Below are 20,108 nucleotides of genomic sequence, written 5' to 3' on the forward strand. Positions count from 1 at the left end.
ATAGATGTGTAGGTTATTTTCCTTTAGCATCTCGAACGTTTCGCTCACTAGTTTAAAAGGGAATAAAATATATTTTAAAGAAAAGATCATTTGTAAAATAAAAGACAATGGATGATGAGGACGATGCGAACTTTTTGCCGCCGGCGAACACAAACACCTTTGCCATACCCAATGAGCCGGATTTGCTGGTGGAATATGAGCTCTACAGGCCCTCCATGGGCACAAGGCGGCTCCATAGTGAGCTCAATCGCGAGGTCTACTCCGAGGCGTTTATCGAGAACGAGCGACTGGGCACACTGGCAGATCTGTGTGTGCGGGCGTTGGCCAAAATGGGCACCAGATATATTGTGCCGCTAGTGAAACAGGATCCGTTGAAGCTGCGCGTTCATTACGATGCCCTGGACGTTAATCTGCCGCTGAAGGACTGTTATTTTGTGGACGATGTGCGCTTCTGGCGACGGGTGGTGCTCGCCAAAAGCTCGGAAAAGACGCTGTCGCTGAAGAAGATCGATGAGTATGACTGGAAGGGTAAGGGTGTGAGCCTTAAGTATGTAGAACTGGTTGAAGCCTGCCCGGCTGCCTACTGGCCAGAGAAGCAAATGGCCGAGCTGGGATACCTGGTGCGGCAATATGTTCGAACGATGCACATACAACATCTGCAGTCGCTGACGGATGATTCCTTTACGCACTACGTGGAAAGTGAATCGGAGCTGGACATTTCCTCGGAAGAGTCTGAAATATCGGAGATATCCAGCGATGAAAAGTAAGTCAGACCAACCAAAGTAGAGTTCGAAATGTGTGTTACGCCCATGTGTCGTGTCTAGGGATACAATGGACGAAGAAGAGGAGTGTGAGGAGGAGGAGGAGGTGGTCATAGTGCATCCACTGAAAAAGAAGCGTGGAGAGTCCGCAGTGCGAATAGATGAGCAGAAGACAAGAGTAATTGAAATTGATGTACGTTCCATTTCAACCGCTTCCTCGGATGAGCAGGGAAGCAAGCAAATGGAATTAATTTACCTGGAAGCGCAGCAGAAGCGTCGTCAAGCCCGCTCTGCCCGCAATGCAGCTCGACAGCAGCTGCGCGACTTGCACGCCGAGAAGAAAGCAGAGCACGAGCGACGCCAAAGGAATCGAGAGCTTCTTCGTATGCCGCCCGAACCGGAGCCGAAGAAAAAGAAGAAAAAGAAGGCCAAGCAATTGCCGATCGAGGGTGTCTTCGATTTGGCCGTCGAACCAGAGCCGGAGGATAACGAGGACAAAGTGGCGGATGCCCGCAACAAGGAGAAGCTGCTGCGACGCATCAAGCGCTACGATTATCCCGCCAAGCATTGCCATCACATAGATCTCAGCTTTGTGCGCTACTTTGATCAACTGGTCACGCTTACCCTCGAGTTTCTTGGCCCCGATATGGAGCTCAACTATCACAAGCGGCACATGAACTTCTCCTACGATGACATGGTGCATCTAGCGAATGGACTGCGCACATTGCACCAGCTTAAAGTGTTCCGGTTGCGCAATAGTCGAATGGATCACATCAAGCTCTTGATATTGGCGCGTGTCCTTAAGCAGCTGGACGCGCTGGAGATTGTTGATTTTGGCTACAATCAGCTGAATGATAATTGTGACGTGGCATTGGAAATGCTGCTGGAACGCACGAAAATGTACAAAGCGCTGGAGCTGGAGTATAATAAGCTGGAACGTACTGCTGTCCAGGCCATCGGAAACGCACTTAGATGTCATTCCTTTGAAGATCCCGAAGGCAGCCCTTTGGAGTATCTAGGTCTGGCCCATAATCCAATTTCCGATACTGGCCTGTCGATGCTAATTCACGATATCATTGGCACCAATAATGTCGAGGAGCTGAACATCAATGGCATTGAGACTGCTCCCCCCCAGGTGGCATCCAATATTAGTTTTCTGCTGCGCAATCATAAGCCATTGCGCCGCCTAGATATGGCGGCCGTAAGGCTGAATCCAGCAGTGGGACGTGATATAATATGCGCACTGCAAACGAACCACAAGGTCACCCATTTCGATTGTCGGGCCTGCGATCTGGACTCGGATGAGGAGTTCGAGGTGGATGTCATTGTAAGGCGCAATAACTATGAGCTTCAGCATTCGTTTTTGGGAGATGAGACCCAAACGGAGGAGAGCCTTCTCCAACATTTAGCTGGATTAAGGCATCCCATTTTAACGAAAATACAGAAGGACTTGGACCGACGGGACGAGTGCATCAGGAATCGACCATCCGAATCATCCACTGATCTGAGCGTCCACGAGGAGCAAGACGAGGAACAGGAGGAGGAATTTGACATTTGGAAAATGCTTGGTGTTAACAAATCAGAAATAAAGCAAGAGATTGAGCGCCACTCAAGTATCTCCTCGTATCACAGCAATAGTGCCTTTGTCTACAATTCGAATGCCTTCACTTTGCAGGAGTTCCGCGAGCATCTGTATTTGCCGGGACCCGGTAACCGGTATTACTTTTTCCAAAAACAAAAAGAGTTGTAAACACTTCATTTAATTAGTATTTAGATGGGAAGAATAGGGTAGGAGGTAACTAGGCTTCTTTTTTTTTGTGCAGTTCGTTAATCGCAAAATTTGGTGTTGTATGAAAGAATATATGGAATGAAAATAATTTATTTCTTGGAATTCTTTTCTTTTGCCTTATTCCCTTAACAAACGGGACAGCTTTTAGATAACTGACATAATTTATAGCCAGAGTCTCGGACCTGAATCCCCAGTGTTTTTTATTGTTCCACATTTGGGATTAGTGCGATACGACAATTTGTTTAGCCATTTACTTTATGCCGAGATACTCTCTCCCATCTCATTACAACTTAATCCAAGTACTTGACAGTCCTAAGCAGCGATGACAATGCGTTTTCTTGGCACACCTGTTGTCGCCATCGGACTGACCGTGCAATGACCCAACATATTTGCAATATATTTGGCTTTGGGGCTTGTTTGTCGCACTATTTTTGAACAGCTTCCGCTTTCCCTCAAACGCGAAATCAATTGAAAATACAAATATGCAAGCAAAATGGGCAAACAAGCAAAGGCACCATAAATAATAATAATAATAATAAAAATAATGGAACTATGGGGCTTGCTGCGTGCAGCAACGGGGACCGTTAACAGCCGCAACAATAACAAACACCCACAAGCAAAAGTTGCCAGATCGTGTGAATTTATTGCTTAATCATGCGCCTTTCCAGACACACTACTCAAATGTAAATAAATGCAAATTCGCTGCAGCTCTCAAAGTGCTCGCTAGGTTCCAGGATCAGGGCTCCATCCAAGGCGTGTGCTTTGTCTAACTGGACACACTCACGTGTGGGGCTTACGCCAGGTAGGCGTTCTCCAACTCCAACTCTGAATGCGTCTCCAACTGGCTCTTTGGCAAGTGGGTCGACAACACAGTAAAAAAAAGATGCTTACATTACATCAAAATTTAAATTTGCTTAAATTAAATTTAGTTTTGAAGCTCAAATTTGAGAATTTTCCAGATTCATTATCCCCCCTCATCTAACACAAGATGTTTAGTTGCACGCATTGTCTGCGCTTTTACCTGTCAAACGAGAAGACGCCGGTTCAAACCCAAGTGCCATTTATATGAGATCTTGATTTTTCTATATATTAATAAAGCACTGATAGTCTTTAAAGGAGCAAAAGCACTTTCATTCCCTAAATTTCATTTTTCTCCTGCAAAACGAACTTAAAACTAATTTTAGAATTGTTTGTATATAAACACAAAAATGTTTTCAATTTAATCCGAAAAATTGTTCACTGTGAACTGATGCAACTTTTGCTGTTTGTTTTATTTGCTGCGTGGGCGACTTTACCAGTGAAGCACTGCAATTAATATGAGGCACCATGCAACAGCAGCAACAGCAATAACAACAACAACAACAACATCAGCAGCAACAGCAGCAGCAGCAGCAACAGCTTGCTGCCACCCACACGGCAGCAATAAAACCCGTTGGCAGGCTTAAACAAATGAACAATTTGCTTGGCAAACATTTCGCAGTTTTGTAATATAAATTTTGTAAATGCACAAATGGGTCACAATTTTTGAAATTCTGGCTAAATAAAGCAACGAATACCTTGTATTTTTTAATTAAACAAATCGAATTAAACAAATCTCTGGAATATTTTAGTTTCTAGCTGCAAAGCTCACCTGCAACTCAACAATACACCAATGCAACATGTTCGATGCCCAACAGCGCGCATTGCGCTAACATAACCAACCTCTGTTATTTAAACAGAATTCAAATGTTTGAGTTGATTGTTAATTGTAGATTTTTTTTTGATTTAATGGTAATATATTCAGTTAAAGCTCTGCGAACAACTCATTTGGGAGCACATCTGCTTTTGCTTAAGATGTTAATTGTTTTTGGTTTTCTTTGAAACTGGATTGATTGGATATGATAAAAAATTATCAGTCAAAAGTCAACCTAACATGAGTTTTATGTAAGAATATCAATTTGACAAAATAATGATACGAATGTATCCATTGACAAATTGAAAATATAATAAACAATAAAATTCTATAGTATATATTTTAAAGTTCAGCTTGAGGTAAATATTAGATTTTTTAAAACTTATTTTTAGCGTAAACATTTCAAATATTTGTTTAAACAAGATCGCAATAGCAAGTGTATTAATAGTGAATTTTCAAATGTAGAATTGCAAATATAACTTTTACTGAGAACCTGAAATATCTGCCAAAATTGAATTTACTTTCATCGAAAGCTGTGCCGCAACTTCGCCCCCGCGACTTGTTAACTTGTTTTGTTGTTGCTGTTTATTTTTATTTCAAGTCGAACCGTTTGGTATGAAGCGTCCAGCTGCCTGGTTGGCTGGTTGTCTGGTTGGCCGCTAGCTGACTTCGAGCAGGTTGGCAGCGTTTGTCAGTTAACAAACGAGTCTCGACGCGCGCGGTTCACGCAACGCTCGCTCAAACTTGGCCCAAACTGAGCCTGACAGCTTGACAACAGCCAATTTGCTGGCCATTTGGCTTTTCACTGTTGGTTAAAACAATTTTTTAAAATTATGTAAAAAATAAAAACAAATTGTTTAGTGGTTAGCAACAAAAGCATCTGTATCTTTGATAAATTGCATCTGTGCTGCAGTATATAAATATATATTTTATGGGCTTTATGCTTAGATCAAGTGTACGCTGTAAGTGCAGTGCGGAGTGAAGTGCGGAGTGCGGAGCGCGCTCTAAATCGTTTATAGAACGTGCAAAGCGTTAACAGTTAAACAAATTCACTTGGCATAGGCCGCAAACAACATGAATTTTCAGCTGTTCAGCATGCTAATGGAGTTGTAGAAAAGAGAAAAGTATGTAAAAATAAAATTAAGAACATTCGATTCGGCTTCAGCCGACTGCCCAATACTCTACAGTGCTAAAATAGTTGAAAGGTGAATTGGGAAAGAGTTTCTTTAACTGTAGCTTACTTTAAGCTTGTGACGTTAGAAAATATACACAGATCTTTGATCTTTAGAGTAGTATGTCGAGTGCCGAACTTATCATCTCTAGCTCAAAAACTGTGGCTCTTCTGGATTTACAAAATTATTAACGATTAAATATTTCATGGTCAGTATTTGTCCGCATGAATATCAATATATTCGCTTTCACATTGTAAGCAGGGTATACAAATTTACTAAACTGTGATAAGCTACAAATTTAAGGCATTACCTCAGGGTTAATGCTAAACTCGTAACTAATTTCAATTTCACTTGAGGCAACGGGTGTTAAATCTTGTGACTGCACACTTGAATGCATTTGTTATTCCCTACTCGAAGTGAATACTCATTCATGGATGCTAATTAATCGATTAAATAGTAGCTGAGTGTGCATAATTGGGTCACAAAATAATTTGCACTTAACTAAATGAATTCGATTTCGATTGGCAGTTGCATTTTACGGCCAACAGCTGGAAAAAGTTGTTAAAGTTTTACTGTTCAGTTTACATTTTCATAGTGTTTTTTTTTCTCACGTGATTTTACAGCAGCTTAAGTCAACACTTGAATGTTTACGACTTTTGATTGTTTTTGCATTTTTAAATTTGCAATTTCGACTTGTTTGATTTACTCACTTATTCTACTCGCTTGTGCAGAGCATTGCAAATTTCGAGGCCAATGTGTAATGAATTGGGTGAGATATGCTTGTTAAATCAAAAACTATATGAATACAAAATGTTTGATGGACTGACCAAGCCGTAGCTGGGAAGCTGCATTTTTTACTGCTGCTACTGAAAAATTAAACGAATTTTTTGAAAATTCCTTACGGACTTGTAAGAACATTGCTGGGAAACGCTTGCATGAAATATTTGGTTTTTATTCTGTTCGTTCTGTCTGCAAGGGTATATAAACTTCGTTAAACCCTTGCATATTGATTTTCTTTCCTGTCGCTTTGTGGTGCAGCTTTTGTAAACTTGAACATGTCGCGTTGACTTTGTGATCTGATATTTGCCACTTTCCTGTTCGAGGACATTGTCTGCTATCGCTTTTACTTTTAGGACATTCAGTATGCACTTTATACGATTTTGCTACATTTGAAAAGAATTGAAAATAAATTTGAATTTTAAGTGGGTGAATGCAACATTGTGGCAGCCACAACAATGTGTAAATATATTTATGAACTGGCACAGATTTGCAACTTTTATTTATAATTTGACGTTTGTTTACATGAACTTTTGCTGCCCGCAAATGCAACAAGGCACTTATTTCTCTTCCAACATCAGTCAAAAATAGTTATTACCCGCCCTGGGGCCATAAAGTTGCCCACTTTATGCAGGAAGCGTATCAGGTTGAGGTGCTAGCTACACAGTAAAATATTTTAGTAAAAAAAAAATCTCCATAGGTAAACTAAAAATTTAAAATTGAAAGGGAATTTAAATCATATATATTCATAATTTATTTTATTATTTGCTTAAAAATAAATCAATTTAATATCATTGACTAATTTTTTTTTAAATCTCTGAGCTAAAATAAGTTAAGAATGAAGCACATTCATATTGAGCAAAGCGAATTTTACCTCAAAAATTATGTAAATGTAAAAGCTTAGTGATTTAAAATTTATTAGAAAATTGTTTGCTGTGTAGGTTGTTCAATTATTCATGCAACCACTGCACATTTCACACCTCTGACTGTCTAATGCGCTCTGCGGTCAGGTTGTCAACGGTGCAACAGCTCAAATTAGCCATGCAATTTGTACTTAGCAATTTGCCACAATGCTGCAGTTGCAACAGTTGCAACAGTTGCTCAGTTGCTCAGTTGCCGCCACTCTGACTCGGGCTGGCCATGGCAGAGCGCTTCTAGCTAGACTCTGAAGTGAGAGGCGTTTTGCACGTCCGGGGCTAATAATAAAATGGACAAGGACTTAAACCCACAACACGCAGACACAGGCACAGACGTACGCGCAGCTGACGACAAGCGACAAGTTTATCACTTGTTAAGCCAATGTTGCAGACACGCATTGAGCCACAGCGGGCAGGAGCAGAAGCCAACGAGTGGAGACAAGCCACAGACTAAGATCCAAAACTCCAGACTCCGTCTTGGATGCAGTCGACAGGCTGGCAGGCGCAGATAGGCGCGCCAGATAACGCAGACAGCGCTGCCAGTTGCAAGTCTGACTTTGAGGCTGCCACAATTTGCATGGCAGCGGAGTTCAAGCCGTGCCATCAGCCCAACATCAGCGGCTGCCAACATTAACCCTTTAAGGCCCACTGTGCTGCCAGATGGAGCAGAACGGAACGGAAAGGAGCATAGACAGAATGCGCCCACACAGGCAGCAGTTGCGCGTCTGTTAAATAATGTCAGCCAATTGTCGAGTGACAATAAAGAAGGATAAACAAGAGTGCGCTTATCGTCGAGTGTGTTCAACGAGAAGATACCCTGTTACCAGCAATGCAACGTGTTTCTTCTTGACACGAACTCTCAAGTTCTAACTCAATCTTGAATATCTTATGTGCTTTGTATCAAGTCTTTAGAAAATTTGAGGAGACTGAAAGTGATTGTTAATTATCTATGTATAGCAAAAATCCAAGTCAATTTATATACTATAATTTACGTGGTATCCGTAGCTGATCTATTGATCTATTACGCCAGATCAAGAATATGTGAGCTCTATGGTATGGCAGATGCCTCCTTTTGTCTCTTACATAACCATTTTCAATAAGTATAGGATATAGTAAAAGTCAGAGCTGCCTTTCGGCTATTAATACTGCTGGCACGGGCCAGGAAACAAATGTCAGACGATTGTCAACAGAAAAAATTACGTATACGCAGCGTGATGTTCATTGATACAACAGAGTTCGATTTGCTTTTGCTTTCGCTTCCGCATCGCGTCGAGTTGCTGCTGCTGCTGCTGTCGCTCAATTGTTGTCTTCGATTTCGCGGTGGCTCATTCAATTTTAATATGTTTCTTCAGCTGCTGCGACAGCTGTGGCAACTTTAAACGTCATTTCATTGGTTTTACATTTTATGACATTAATGGCCGATGACAATTTCAATTACATAAGTGCCAACTGCAGATACGCTGAATGCGCTCAGCTTAGCTGTAATCGCCTTTGGCAATTTTAAATATTGGTTTTTATCTGCCATTATTGACTGCGGCTGCCAAAGAACTAACCATCTATAGATAATGTCTACATCAACAAGCTACTTATTAGAGGTTAATGTTGGCGAAACGAGCTCAGAATTTGTCTCCATGGCAAATAGGATTTATGTGCAACTTAATTGGGGATTAGGTTGGGAAATTAACTGGGGATTATGTGGGCACAATCAGGTTCTTGATTGAGCTAATAAATAATTAGAAATATATACGATTACAAAAATTATAATTATGTTATATTATGATGAAGTGAGAAATATTATGGTGAGAGTTCGCTTTTCCCCATTAAATATTTGGTTAGTGAGCATGTAATTGCTGCGAGAGCACTCTAATACCTTGACATAATCTAAAACACACAACTTAACTTAACACACAACTCTTGTGCTGGAGCACATAAAACAAATAAAAATATGAAGTTAGTTGAGCAAACAAATCAGCAAACACTCTGTTATTTCCCGGAGAGATTTACCTACCTGCTGAATTAAACATGTGTAGGCAGATGCCAAGCATCAGCTAATTGGCTGCAAAGGTTACAGCATGCCCAAAAAAAGAAAGAAATAGATGCGTACATCAATTAGTTGTTCCAATTAGTTGCCTGAGGCTAAGATAGCAAAGTTGGCAGCCGTAAAGCAATTAACATTATTAAAGCACAACAAATTGTCACACACACACACAAATACACAAATACACAAACACCCCCGCTGCTAAACCAGCTGGGCACTTTGATTTGCACAAAGTATCTGCCAGATACAAATACAAAAAGCTCTGCTTTTAACACAACTTTAATTAGCAAGACAAACAGTTAACCCCCCTTCAAATAATGGCAACAGACGCCCTTGCGTTTACTTTCAGACTATCGCACTGCTGGACAACAGAATTAATAACAGAAAGTAAAAGTTAGCTAGTCGAGAGTGAACGACTGAGAGGTTTCCTCTATCTAAAGCCAAGTGGACCTCATTTATACTTACTTCTATAAATTAATAATCAAACTCTATGCAAAAATGTATTCTTAAATTACTTTTGGGGTTAAAGTCGGATCTTTAAGACTCTATCAGGACTTTGAACTAACAATCAAGAATGGACGCTTTCTTTTAAGTCTCTAGTATGGTCATACCCGGAAAATTAACCAGTCCTAATCAATAATATCAATTACGACCTCGGAAATGCCTTCTTTCGTCTATTACATACATTTGCACGATAGTAATATACCCCTTTTTACCCAGTTTAAAAGAGTGCAGGGTATAAAAGCAACAAAACGTGACGATTTTATTGCTGGGGCTGACAGCAACGGCAACGAAAATTAACGAAATTGTTAAAATAAACGCCAGACATGGAATTTAATTAAAATTTATATTGTGCAGCATATATGCTGGCAGGAGAGCTCAGGCTCAAAAATCATTTGGTCGATTCGATAAACAAAATATAAAATTATGCCCCCTTGGCGTACGCTGCGTATGCTCAATTTTTGCCATAGACAGCTATTAAAAGCGGCCTTTGTGCATGAGAGAAGATTTCAAGCAACTGCTAATTGAATCTGCTTCGCTTTATGCGCCCTCGGGGCGATGCCGCCCCTTCGGCCCCCTGCCCCATGCCGTTCTGTTGCAGCCACCCTGAAGCTGGGCCCTTTTTGCACGTGTCCCGCAAATTGATAAGCCATAAATTTTCGTTATGGCTGAAGCAACAGTTGCGCCGCTTTAAGCCACATAAAAGGACTGTTGGCTACTGGCTGTGGCTTAACTGGGCATTCATCCACCTCTCTTTCCCGCCTTTTCTCTCCCTCTCTCTTTTGCCACCACCTCTCTGGCTGTATCTGTGTCTGCAACTCAAACAAAGTAGCCAAAAGTTGTACGCTTGTACAATTCCTTGTTATGCTTCATTAATTTAATTTGGTTTCCACGTGGTTCTCTTACTTTTTGTTTTTTTTTTCGTATGCTTCGACAAACAAAAGAACTTTTGGACACGCTTATGCTAATCCAAGGTTTTGCATTTTTCATAATTCTCGAGTTTTCTGCTGGCCTTAAATGTCAGTTGCCAACTGGGCACCAAAAACTTTGCATTAGAATAGGTTGGCGTTGTAGATATATTTGAATATTTTTTGTAAGCTAGAGATTATTTTTAAGAACAATAATCTTTAAGTGTATAATAGAGTTGAATTAAACATTTTTGCTTAGAGTGAAACGTTTACGAATGTAAGACAAAGAGGAATCGCAAAAAATGTAAGCTCGCCTGAGAGTAAGCGCAAGAGAGAGTAAAAGAGATCATAAAATGCGCTCTGAGTATCTATATAGACGGTAGAGTCAAGTCTCCTTAATAGGAAGCTTAATACGCATTAAAAAAAAATTGTCGGTGTCTCGAATAGCTTGCTCGTCTTTAGGGACGAGCTCGTAAAGGTATAAAACTCATTTATAGCCCCGTTAACAAAGCCACTTAACTGACAGTTAAGAACCCTGTATCAAAGCTTTTTAAATACTTACGGCTTACTGAGCTTCTACTGCGCTTTGCGTTTGCAGCAACCCACCTTGCCACCAGTTGGTGGCAAGTGAATGAAATGTGTTGGGTTAAACGACGTTGTCAAAGAAAACAAATATTGCGCACGTTGCAATAAGCTTCTTAAAAATTTATCAAATGGACGCCAGTGAAAAGGGTATTTATACACAAACATACAAGAGCACATACATATTTACAATGCTGGTTTATTGGCATAGGGCCGTGAGGTCAGGCAAAGTTCGCATAGTCGAAGCAGGAGTCACGCTTTGATTGCCTGTCTGTCCGTCTGGCTGACTATTTGTGACTGCCTCGGCGCACATTGAAGTTGTTGAGTACCAAACGATCTATCAATTTTGTAACTCTGCTATGCCACCTGACAGCCGTAAGTAAAATGTCTGTGCAGCCATGTGATACTCTATAAAATACTGTGAAAATAAAGGACAGCACTAAAACTATTTTCAGATATAAATTTACTTAAATTTTCTGAAAATGTACCCTTACGTATATGACAAATTGATGGAGTCTTTCTTTAATTGAGTGATTGACTAACTGGTTGTGTAGTTGATTGAAAGCCTGAATGATTCAATGACTAACTGATTGATTGACTGACTGACTGAGTGTTCTATAAACTCACAGACTGATTGACTGAATATCTGATTGACTGACTCAATTTCTGATTCATTGACTGAGTGATTGACTGACTGACTAAAACCTGTATGTGATTGACTGACCGAGTAATTGAGGGATTGACTAAGTTATTGATTGACTGACAGACTGACTGTTCGACTAACTGACAGAGTGATTTACTGACTGAATATTGGATTCACTGACTTAGTGATTGACTGACTGATCGGGTTGTAGACTGACAGACTAACTGTTGGACTGATCGATCGAGTGATTGACTGATTGAATTTCCGATGCCCTGACTGAGTGATTGAATGACTGACTGACTGAGGGATTTACTGGTTGATTAAAACACTGAGTCATTTACTGATTGACTGAATGGTTGACAAAGTTAATAATTAAATAACTGTGTGATTCACTGACCGATTAATTGGTTGCCCTAGTGATTGATTGATTGACTGAGTGATTAGTGGACTAACTGGGTGATTAGTTGATCAAATAATTAAGCGATTGATTTATTGATAAAGTGATTGATCGACTTACTGAGAGATTCCCTGACTGACTGGGGTATTAATAAGATTGGGAGCTTAATTTTTCAGGGAAAGGAAAATAATTTTAAATATATTGACTATACTTAGCCCTGGCTAACATTGTGTATGCATATATGTTATCTATGAATACCTCAACTTTGCAATTTGCTGTCAAGCTTTTCAATTTAGCCAATCGACTCGCTTAAGAGCCAATCATTCTTTATAGAGTGCATTGGCAACTCGTGAGCCAGCGTTAACAAAGTTGAATGCTTGCACTTGCAGTTCATTTGGCCAAAAGTTGCGATTGCTGTTGCTGTAGCTGCTGCTGCTGCTGCTGCTGCTGGTGGTGGTGCTTGTTGGGAACGTCCAAACAATTACCCAGCAACAACAACAGTCAAAACCCAGACACAAAACATTGTTGGACTGTATTTTTGTCGGTTGCTGTTGCTGTTGTTTTTGTTGTAATTGTAGTTGTTGGCCAAGAACCTTTCTCCCGCAGCCCATTTGGCAGATAAAAGTGCAGTCGTGCCCGTTGCCGCTCACACGTCTCGCTTGAGCCCTGGGACTGCTAACTGGCAACTGGCAACTGGTATCTGGCACTGGCACTGGGCCTGGGCCTGGGCCTGGGCACTCTAGCGGAACTTTGTGTCGCATTATGCCGTGTTTGCCGTGTTGGTTGTCGTGGCTACATGGCCTACACATGTTGTTAACAATTGCGTTTCCAGCATTTGTAGCACTGTTTTTTTTTTGTCTATGCTCATGCATGGATACAATAGTACACTCAGAAAAATTCTATTATGATTGTGTTACAATTAAATGCGTTTTGCTTTAATTCCAACTTCATTTACAATCGTAATTACAAACTTGAAATAAGTTCTTCATTTTAGGTTAGGAAATTTCAAGCTTAAAAAGTTCTTGAAATAAGACTTTGGGTAAAAAATACTTTTAAGTGTATCTAGAGCTATGCAGCGGGCGCTGCTTAATGTTCTATATGGCAATGACTCTCATTATGTTTGGTTTGCGCTTGGCTGCCGTTGCAGCAACCCCCCGTTGTGCATTACCCCCCGCTGCATCGGCAGCTGCTGGTTTTAATTATTTGCATGCCTTTGTCGTACTTTTGTGTATTTATCAATAAATGATATGTTTCAATTGGCTTTTGCATGCTTAATTTTAAATAAATATGAATATAAATTGCTGGCCACAATATTTAAACGCCGTCAAACCGCTGGAAACTTGCTGTGTTCTCAAGTAATTGACTTGATTAAATGGATTATGACACGGCATGCCATTTTCATGGCAGTATCTTGCTCTTATATGCGGCTAATTAAGTGCTTTCTGAAAGTTTTTGCGGGCAACTTGTTGTTGTTGTTATAGCTGCAAAGTTGCAGCAAATACTGCCGCATAATCAACGCTTGATTAAGTTGGGCTTAATGTTAACCCACAAATATTAAGCATACAAGAAAGTTTGCCCTGCTCTTTATCAAAGTATTTCAAGGATGAGCTGCCAAATTCAACTAGGCAAAGTTTGAGCCGAGTCATGGATGAAGTCAAAAAGTGCATGGCTTTGCATGTAAGTTGGGGCTGAGTTGGTTTACAGGTTGATCAGATGCAGCAATAATAATTAACAGAGTGAGAAATATTAAATCTAAAAACAAGCCCTCCCAGTCTTTAACGTCTTATCCAACAAATCAAGCAAATAAATCAACTGGTTAGCAATTACTCAAAAATACTCACCAGACTTCACAGAAAAACTATTATTCCGACAAGGTTTTGCCTTGGGCAATTAAACGCCAAATAAGGCCTAATCAGTGCTTATTACAATAATCCCAATTTTGATTTATTTATTACAGCAAAAAGCCACAAATCTTAATCTATAGCTACCGTCAAGTTCAAGGCCTCAACACACACACTTTTACGACTTGCTCCCAGACCACAAAAAAATCACCAAGAGCTTTGTTATGGGAAATAAAAAAGACATATACTCTATACACTAGCAAGAATAACACGACTTTGTCTGGCTAAAATATTTTTCTTTGTAAATTTAGTAATATAAACGTCTTTGCAATAAATTTTATCAGAGCTCCTTGAGATTGAGTTTGAAGAGAAGTGCAAGAAATTCAATTTAATTTCATACAAGAGTATTCCACCAATTTTTCACTTTTGCTTACTGAATTCAACAGAATCCCGTCTTAGAGTGCAAAAGTGAACTTTTTTTTAGATATTCAGCTTTCCGTTTCCGTAGGGGCGGCACATTGATCAGTCAGCAATCAATCAGTCAATCGGCATGAAAAGTGTCATTTATATAGTTATCTGACAAACTCTAAATTAAAGTCAAAGTGGAGAGCTCTAAATGTTAATGCCGTTTCATGGCTCAACTGAAAATTTCGAAGAACCAACAACTTAATCGTATTGCGAAGGGGGCGTTCAATAAAGTGAGGGCGTGGCTGACAGCAAAAAAAAAGAAGGGAGACAGACACTCATAAATTGATGAATGAAACGTGGCTGGTGGCAGGTTGCCATCAGCTGGTTTTTTTTTGGGCATAAAAACCGGGCCAGCTTATTTGGGTTAATCAAATTTAGTCGCTGCTGCCGTCGCCGTTGCGGTCGTTATCTTTAGCGTCATAAAACTCATGTCATGACCATGTTCGAGAGGAGGGGCAATGACAGAGTCCACAACATTAAGCAGCAAGCACCTGTGTGCCCGTGGCCGTGCCCGTGCCCCAGCGCACATGTTACTTGTATCTTGTATCTTATGGATACATTTCACATGTGTCGCGCGTAATGCTCATTATGAGCAACGGAAAGCAACGCACGCTGCTGGCCACCGCTGCACGCAGCGCTAACAGTAACTGTAACCGTATTGCTGCATCTGTATTGCTTGTGTGTGTGTGTATCTGTAATATACGCATTTTATGTTAATTACATGTCGCCGCAATGTCAGCTTTGTAATTATTTTGACGGCGCATTTTCTATTGTTTCAGCATTCGTAAATCAACAAAAGCAACACACGCAACACACACACACACACAGACACACACACCATACGACACTTACAGTTACATTCGTTAGATTTGCGTTGATATTTTTGCATAATGATGTGCCGATCCTGTCGCAGCACAACTCCCTCCTCAGTCTGTCAGGCAGTCGGTCAGTCAGTCAGTCAGTCAGTCAGTCAGTCAATCAGTCTTGCAGTCACAGTCAACGTTTTGTTTAATGAGCTTTTTACGAGCGTTGCGCTTTGTGCGCTTTTAGCTACTGAGTTAACAGCGAATTGTGTCCTCGTCCTCGTCCACGTCCTCGCTTATCGCGACAAAAACAGTTAGCGAACAAGCCCCGAGGCAGCCGCACGACTAACCGAGAGTTGTATTGCCAGTTGAGAAGCAATTACAATTGATTTAATGATAAATAAACAAACAAACGGTATAAAGTTGGCATTAGGTGGGCTGGACTACAAATTCAACAGCTGTCAGTACTGATTAAGAATTATAAGTGCATTAACAGCCTAGGTCGTTTATGAAACAGCTTTACAATTAGAAAAAAGTTTTAATGCACTCTGTATATGATTTATATTCAAACTGGTTCACAGCACGGCTTTCTCGTCAAATTAGTTATTGATACTCGCTGGATTGTTCGCCGTTTTAAATTTGACAGATTTTAAGAGCAACCCTCGCTGGCAACCGATATCAATACCTGGAGCGCGTCAATCAAGCAATTGAATTGATTTTCGAGGTTTCCGCTTCGGTTTTTGGTTAGCTGCTTGACTTGACCGCCGACAATGTGGCTTGACGGTTCGCCCGAACTGATATGCCCTGGCGAGAGCAGCAAACAGCCCCGGGATGTGCGAATGCTGATGATGACATCTGTGGCTGATGCTGGCCATGTTGATGATTGACTGTTCGGCCAACTTGGCGTGCAGAGCAAGCCGCCCCAGCCCCCGTTCACTTTGCCCACCAGTTGCATCAGCTTTAATATGAATGCGCGCGTGTTTCCCTTTCGGCTGAAGACGTTGCTTGCACTGCACAGTCATCCTTTTTGCCAGTTTGTTGTAACTCGTCGCATAAATACATAAAACAAGTCGAGTTATTCGAATATTTGTAAACGATTTGCATAAGCAAAGGCAACAATCCATTGCGAACCATTGGCAGCAGCCCTGCTCCATCCGCACACTCAGAGAAAAACGTCTTTCTTAATTCTAGTATGAGCGTGTTTGATTTTTTCGAGAATAAAGAAAATATTAGGAAAATACTTAATAGTGTTGTATGAAATCTTACGTATTTTAAATAAGCCTATAATTTTGATAGCTAAGCAAATATTTTCTCTTTTGTATTCTGTTATTACTCAGCTCGTAAACTCAATTTTGGCTAGATTTTATGTTTGTTCCCGATTTGATTTCAAAGCTTTTATAACTTTTTTTTTAGAGTGCATCTGTAAGTTACTTTGTGCCTTTGTATTAATGCATGAGTTTACACAGTAGCAAAATATATCATACTATATACATTTGTGTGTATAAATGTTTGTCGATTTGAATGTTTTACGCTTTGTGTCATTGTACTTTGAGGTTGTTGCCATTGCTTGACGCAGTTATGATTACCCGCAACGCTTCGCTTCGCTTAACATATCAATACTATCATAAGCAGGCAGCAATGGATATGGATGCAATTGATACAACAGATATTGATACACCAGCATAAAAGATAAAGATAAATAGATGCAGATATGGCCACAGATGCAGATGCATTGATATAAAATATACTTACACAGGTACCGACAATAATTCTGTTATATAAGTAGATACAGATACAAAATATAAACAAAGATTCAAACAAAGATATAGAAATTGTAATGCATATAGATTAGAAGATACAAAAATAGAGCTACAGATACAATTATATTGAAAGATACGGAACCGGCTCAACTCCGGATTTACAAAGCACACATTTATTTACAGATACAGAAAAAGATAGATATACATTTATAAAGCTATCGATATGGATTTATACCGATAAATATTACAAATTAACATTTGTTTGTAGCCAGAATACGTCTTATATATATATTTCAGTATGTTATTGAAATGCACTTATCTGCACACTCCCAACTCCCTTCCTCACTCTCAACTCTTTGTCCACACCTCGCTCCTCACAGCGTGCTTTTCAATTTGAAATTTACTTGCAGAGCTCGTGCTGGCTCTGCTTTGGCATTAAATATGAAAAATCAATTTCAGATTCCCTACAACATCTAACCGCAGAATCATCGCATCGTAATCACACACAAACACACACACACACACTTACGCTTAAGGGACTGGGGGCCAACATATGGCGGTTAGCATAACCAGGGCACTTGTAGATTGCAATTGGAATGCAGCCCTCGCCACATAACAGTTGATTGTCGGTGGGCAATATGTACATACGTATGCATATGCATGCGCCCCGGGCATACCAGAAGCGGGGGCACATCCTGGTGCTTGGGTCGGCACGCCCCCTTTATTTTGCATGTCTCTATTAACGCTTAGAGCAGCGAATTTTACTCGGACATTTGCATAAAATGTGTTTTCCCTTTTGCTATCCTTTACCTGTAAAAGTGGTAGAAAAAAAGATTGACTGACTGACTAGTTACCTAACTGACTGATTTAAGCTTAAGCTAAATGTTTCGCAGACTTCAAATTCCCTTTGCAAATAAGTGGAAAAAAAGAGAAAAAGTGATTATAAATTTAATAAAAAATACTTTGTCCCAGCAAAGTCGCGTAACATATACTAGTATCAAAATAATGCGCATGCATATCTGCTAAGTCTCTAGCTGTTAGAGCACATTATGTGTAGCCCATACTTTCATTAATTCCCTTGTAATTCGCAAACGGTTATAGCAGATGGAACATTATAGTGTAAAGTATATCCGTTTCGAGCACTTTTGACTGCAGTCAGCTTAGTTAATATTTATGCCTCGTCACATTTGGTTTTCATGGTTCTGCCCCGGTTTTTGCTGCGTTTCGTGACCCTTTCGCAGGAATTTTTAATGGGTTTTATTTACGCTGTGGTAAAGTCGAAGTCAAGTGCTGAAAGTTGGCGGCAAATTAATGAAGTTTTTCTGGCATATGATTAAAACTTTGCTCTTAGCTGCATAGGTTTTTTTAGGTTTTTTATTTTTTGCATGCATGAATACATGGTGGGTTGGTGGGCGGTAGTCATGGCTTATGTATTCTAAAAGTTAGCCGCAGAACTTTTTCCACGTTACATTTTCATTTGCATTTCCCTCGCTGCTGTTGCCCATTACAATAATATCTTTTGGTTACATTTTGTGCGCTTTCAATTCCATTCGCCACCTTTCATGCCCTGGCATCAAGCACAGATTTGACCCAGTTATAGTGCCCAGATCACGATTCCGAACGTCGCGCCGGTTTTTCTTTCTTTCTTTTTTTTTATATACATATTTTGTGTGTTTCTTTAGCATGGCCCCAAGCTCTGGGGCTTTATTTTATTTTGTTTGTTCAGTTTGCGTCTCTTTTAATTGTCTTTAGCTTTGCTTTTTGCTTCATTTTGTGAGAGGATTTTTTTTTATAGACATTTGTGTGGCTTCAAAACGGCTAGATAAACAGCCAGCGGCTTAATTTATTTAAATTGTTATGTTTGTTTAAAAAATATTTAAAGTCATTCAGGCAGTTGTTTGCTTCGATTTTCCCGTGTCCATTGTCCAGCTGCAATGCTTATTTACTTGCCATTGTTGCACAAAGCGGGTGATCACTGTGGGTATAAATAGTCGAATATTAGCCACATAAAGGGGCTTAGTGATGCTCTCTTGAGCGTATATCTGTATGAGCTTTAAATAAGTGTGGGAATTCGAAAGCCAAGTGTGCTTGATATTGAATAAACATGGTAGTTAGAATAGAAGAAGAATTGAAGAAGTTCTCTATATTCGTATAGACACAATATTTAAAACTGCAGAAAAAAAGCTTCATTTAATGTTTCACCGTACTCATTAGTTCAGCTCCATGCAGCTGTTTCCTCTTTTGCAATATCTCCCCCAGGCTTATAGGTTTTTTTTTGTTTTAATTTCCAGTCAATAGTTTTTCACTTCAGTTGAGTTCGACACATAAGCCTGATGCTCATGTTTCGCTTTGACAGCTTCCCTAAGCGTTTTTCTTTTACCGTTAATTGCAATAGCATTTACAGCTTATTCAGTTAATTCGCACTTGAAAGCGGCGCAAAGGAAGAGCATTTTCTTCTTTTTTTTTGGTATTTTTTATTTAACTCTTTTTTGCTGAATTTCCAATGCAACTGGCAACAAATCGTGTCGCTGAGGGCCTGGGCCAGCTGAGGCGACGGCTTTTTAATTGACAGGCAACGGGCCAGGCTCTGAGAGGGTTTAGAGAGGGCTCTGCTGAAGCGTGGGAGGGCCAACAACCACGGGCGATGGGAACAAAAATAAAAGGTCAGGCCAGGTAGAGGTAGCGGTAGAGATAGAGAAAGAAAAAACAAAAGAAAAGAGAGCGAAAAAATGTACTGAAAGGCCTTTTAGACAGCTGCGTTGCATTGGTTGCCCGGAATGGAATTGTGGAGCCGCAGCAGCTGCTTTTTGCCATACAGATGGATGTGGGCTTTGAGGGGGAGGCGGCACGAAAACGGGAAGATTGACTTGATTAAAGATTTCACACTTGATTAAACACTGGCAACGTTGTTGTTATTGTTGATGTTGTTTTTGCCCCACAGCTCCAATTGCAAGTTTCAAGTTCGTTGCAGCAATTGATGAACGAAATTAATTTTTTTATTCGTTTTTTCGGGTTTTAATTTCCGAGGTTGCCAGCTGTGCAAGTTTCTTTTTATGGTAGTCGTTTTATCGTATATTTT

At 40.1% G+C, this 20,108-nt stretch overlaps 1 protein-coding gene and 1 long non-coding RNA gene across 2 annotated transcripts in view; both read left to right on the forward strand.

Moving 5' to 3' along the window:
* On the forward strand, window positions 1-2,642 carry LOC135439320 (uncharacterized). Its single transcript, XM_064698029.1, has 2 exons — window positions 1-763; window positions 825-2,642. The coding sequence occupies exons 1-2, from the start codon at window positions 108-110 to the stop codon at window positions 2,509-2,511; spliced, it is 2,343 nt and encodes a 780-aa protein (XP_064554099.1). The 5' UTR covers window positions 1-107; the 3' UTR covers window positions 2,512-2,642.
* Window positions 2,643-4,811: 2,169 nt separating this feature from the next.
* Window positions 4,812-20,108, forward strand: part of LOC135439300 (uncharacterized) — a 47,798-nt gene continuing 32,501 nt past the window's right edge. Inside the window, exon 1 of the long non-coding RNA XR_010438024.1 lies at window positions 4,812-5,346. This is a non-coding gene — a long non-coding RNA (uncharacterized LOC135439300). The remainder of the gene's footprint in view (window positions 5,347-20,108) is intronic.

Source organism: Drosophila montana, unplaced genomic scaffold, assembly GCF_035044405.1.
Source record: "Drosophila montana isolate Dmon_TW-CO22-7 unplaced genomic scaffold, ASM3504440v1 contig_402_1, whole genome shotgun sequence".
Taxonomy (NCBI): Eukaryota; Metazoa; Arthropoda; class Insecta; order Diptera; family Drosophilidae; genus Drosophila; species Drosophila montana.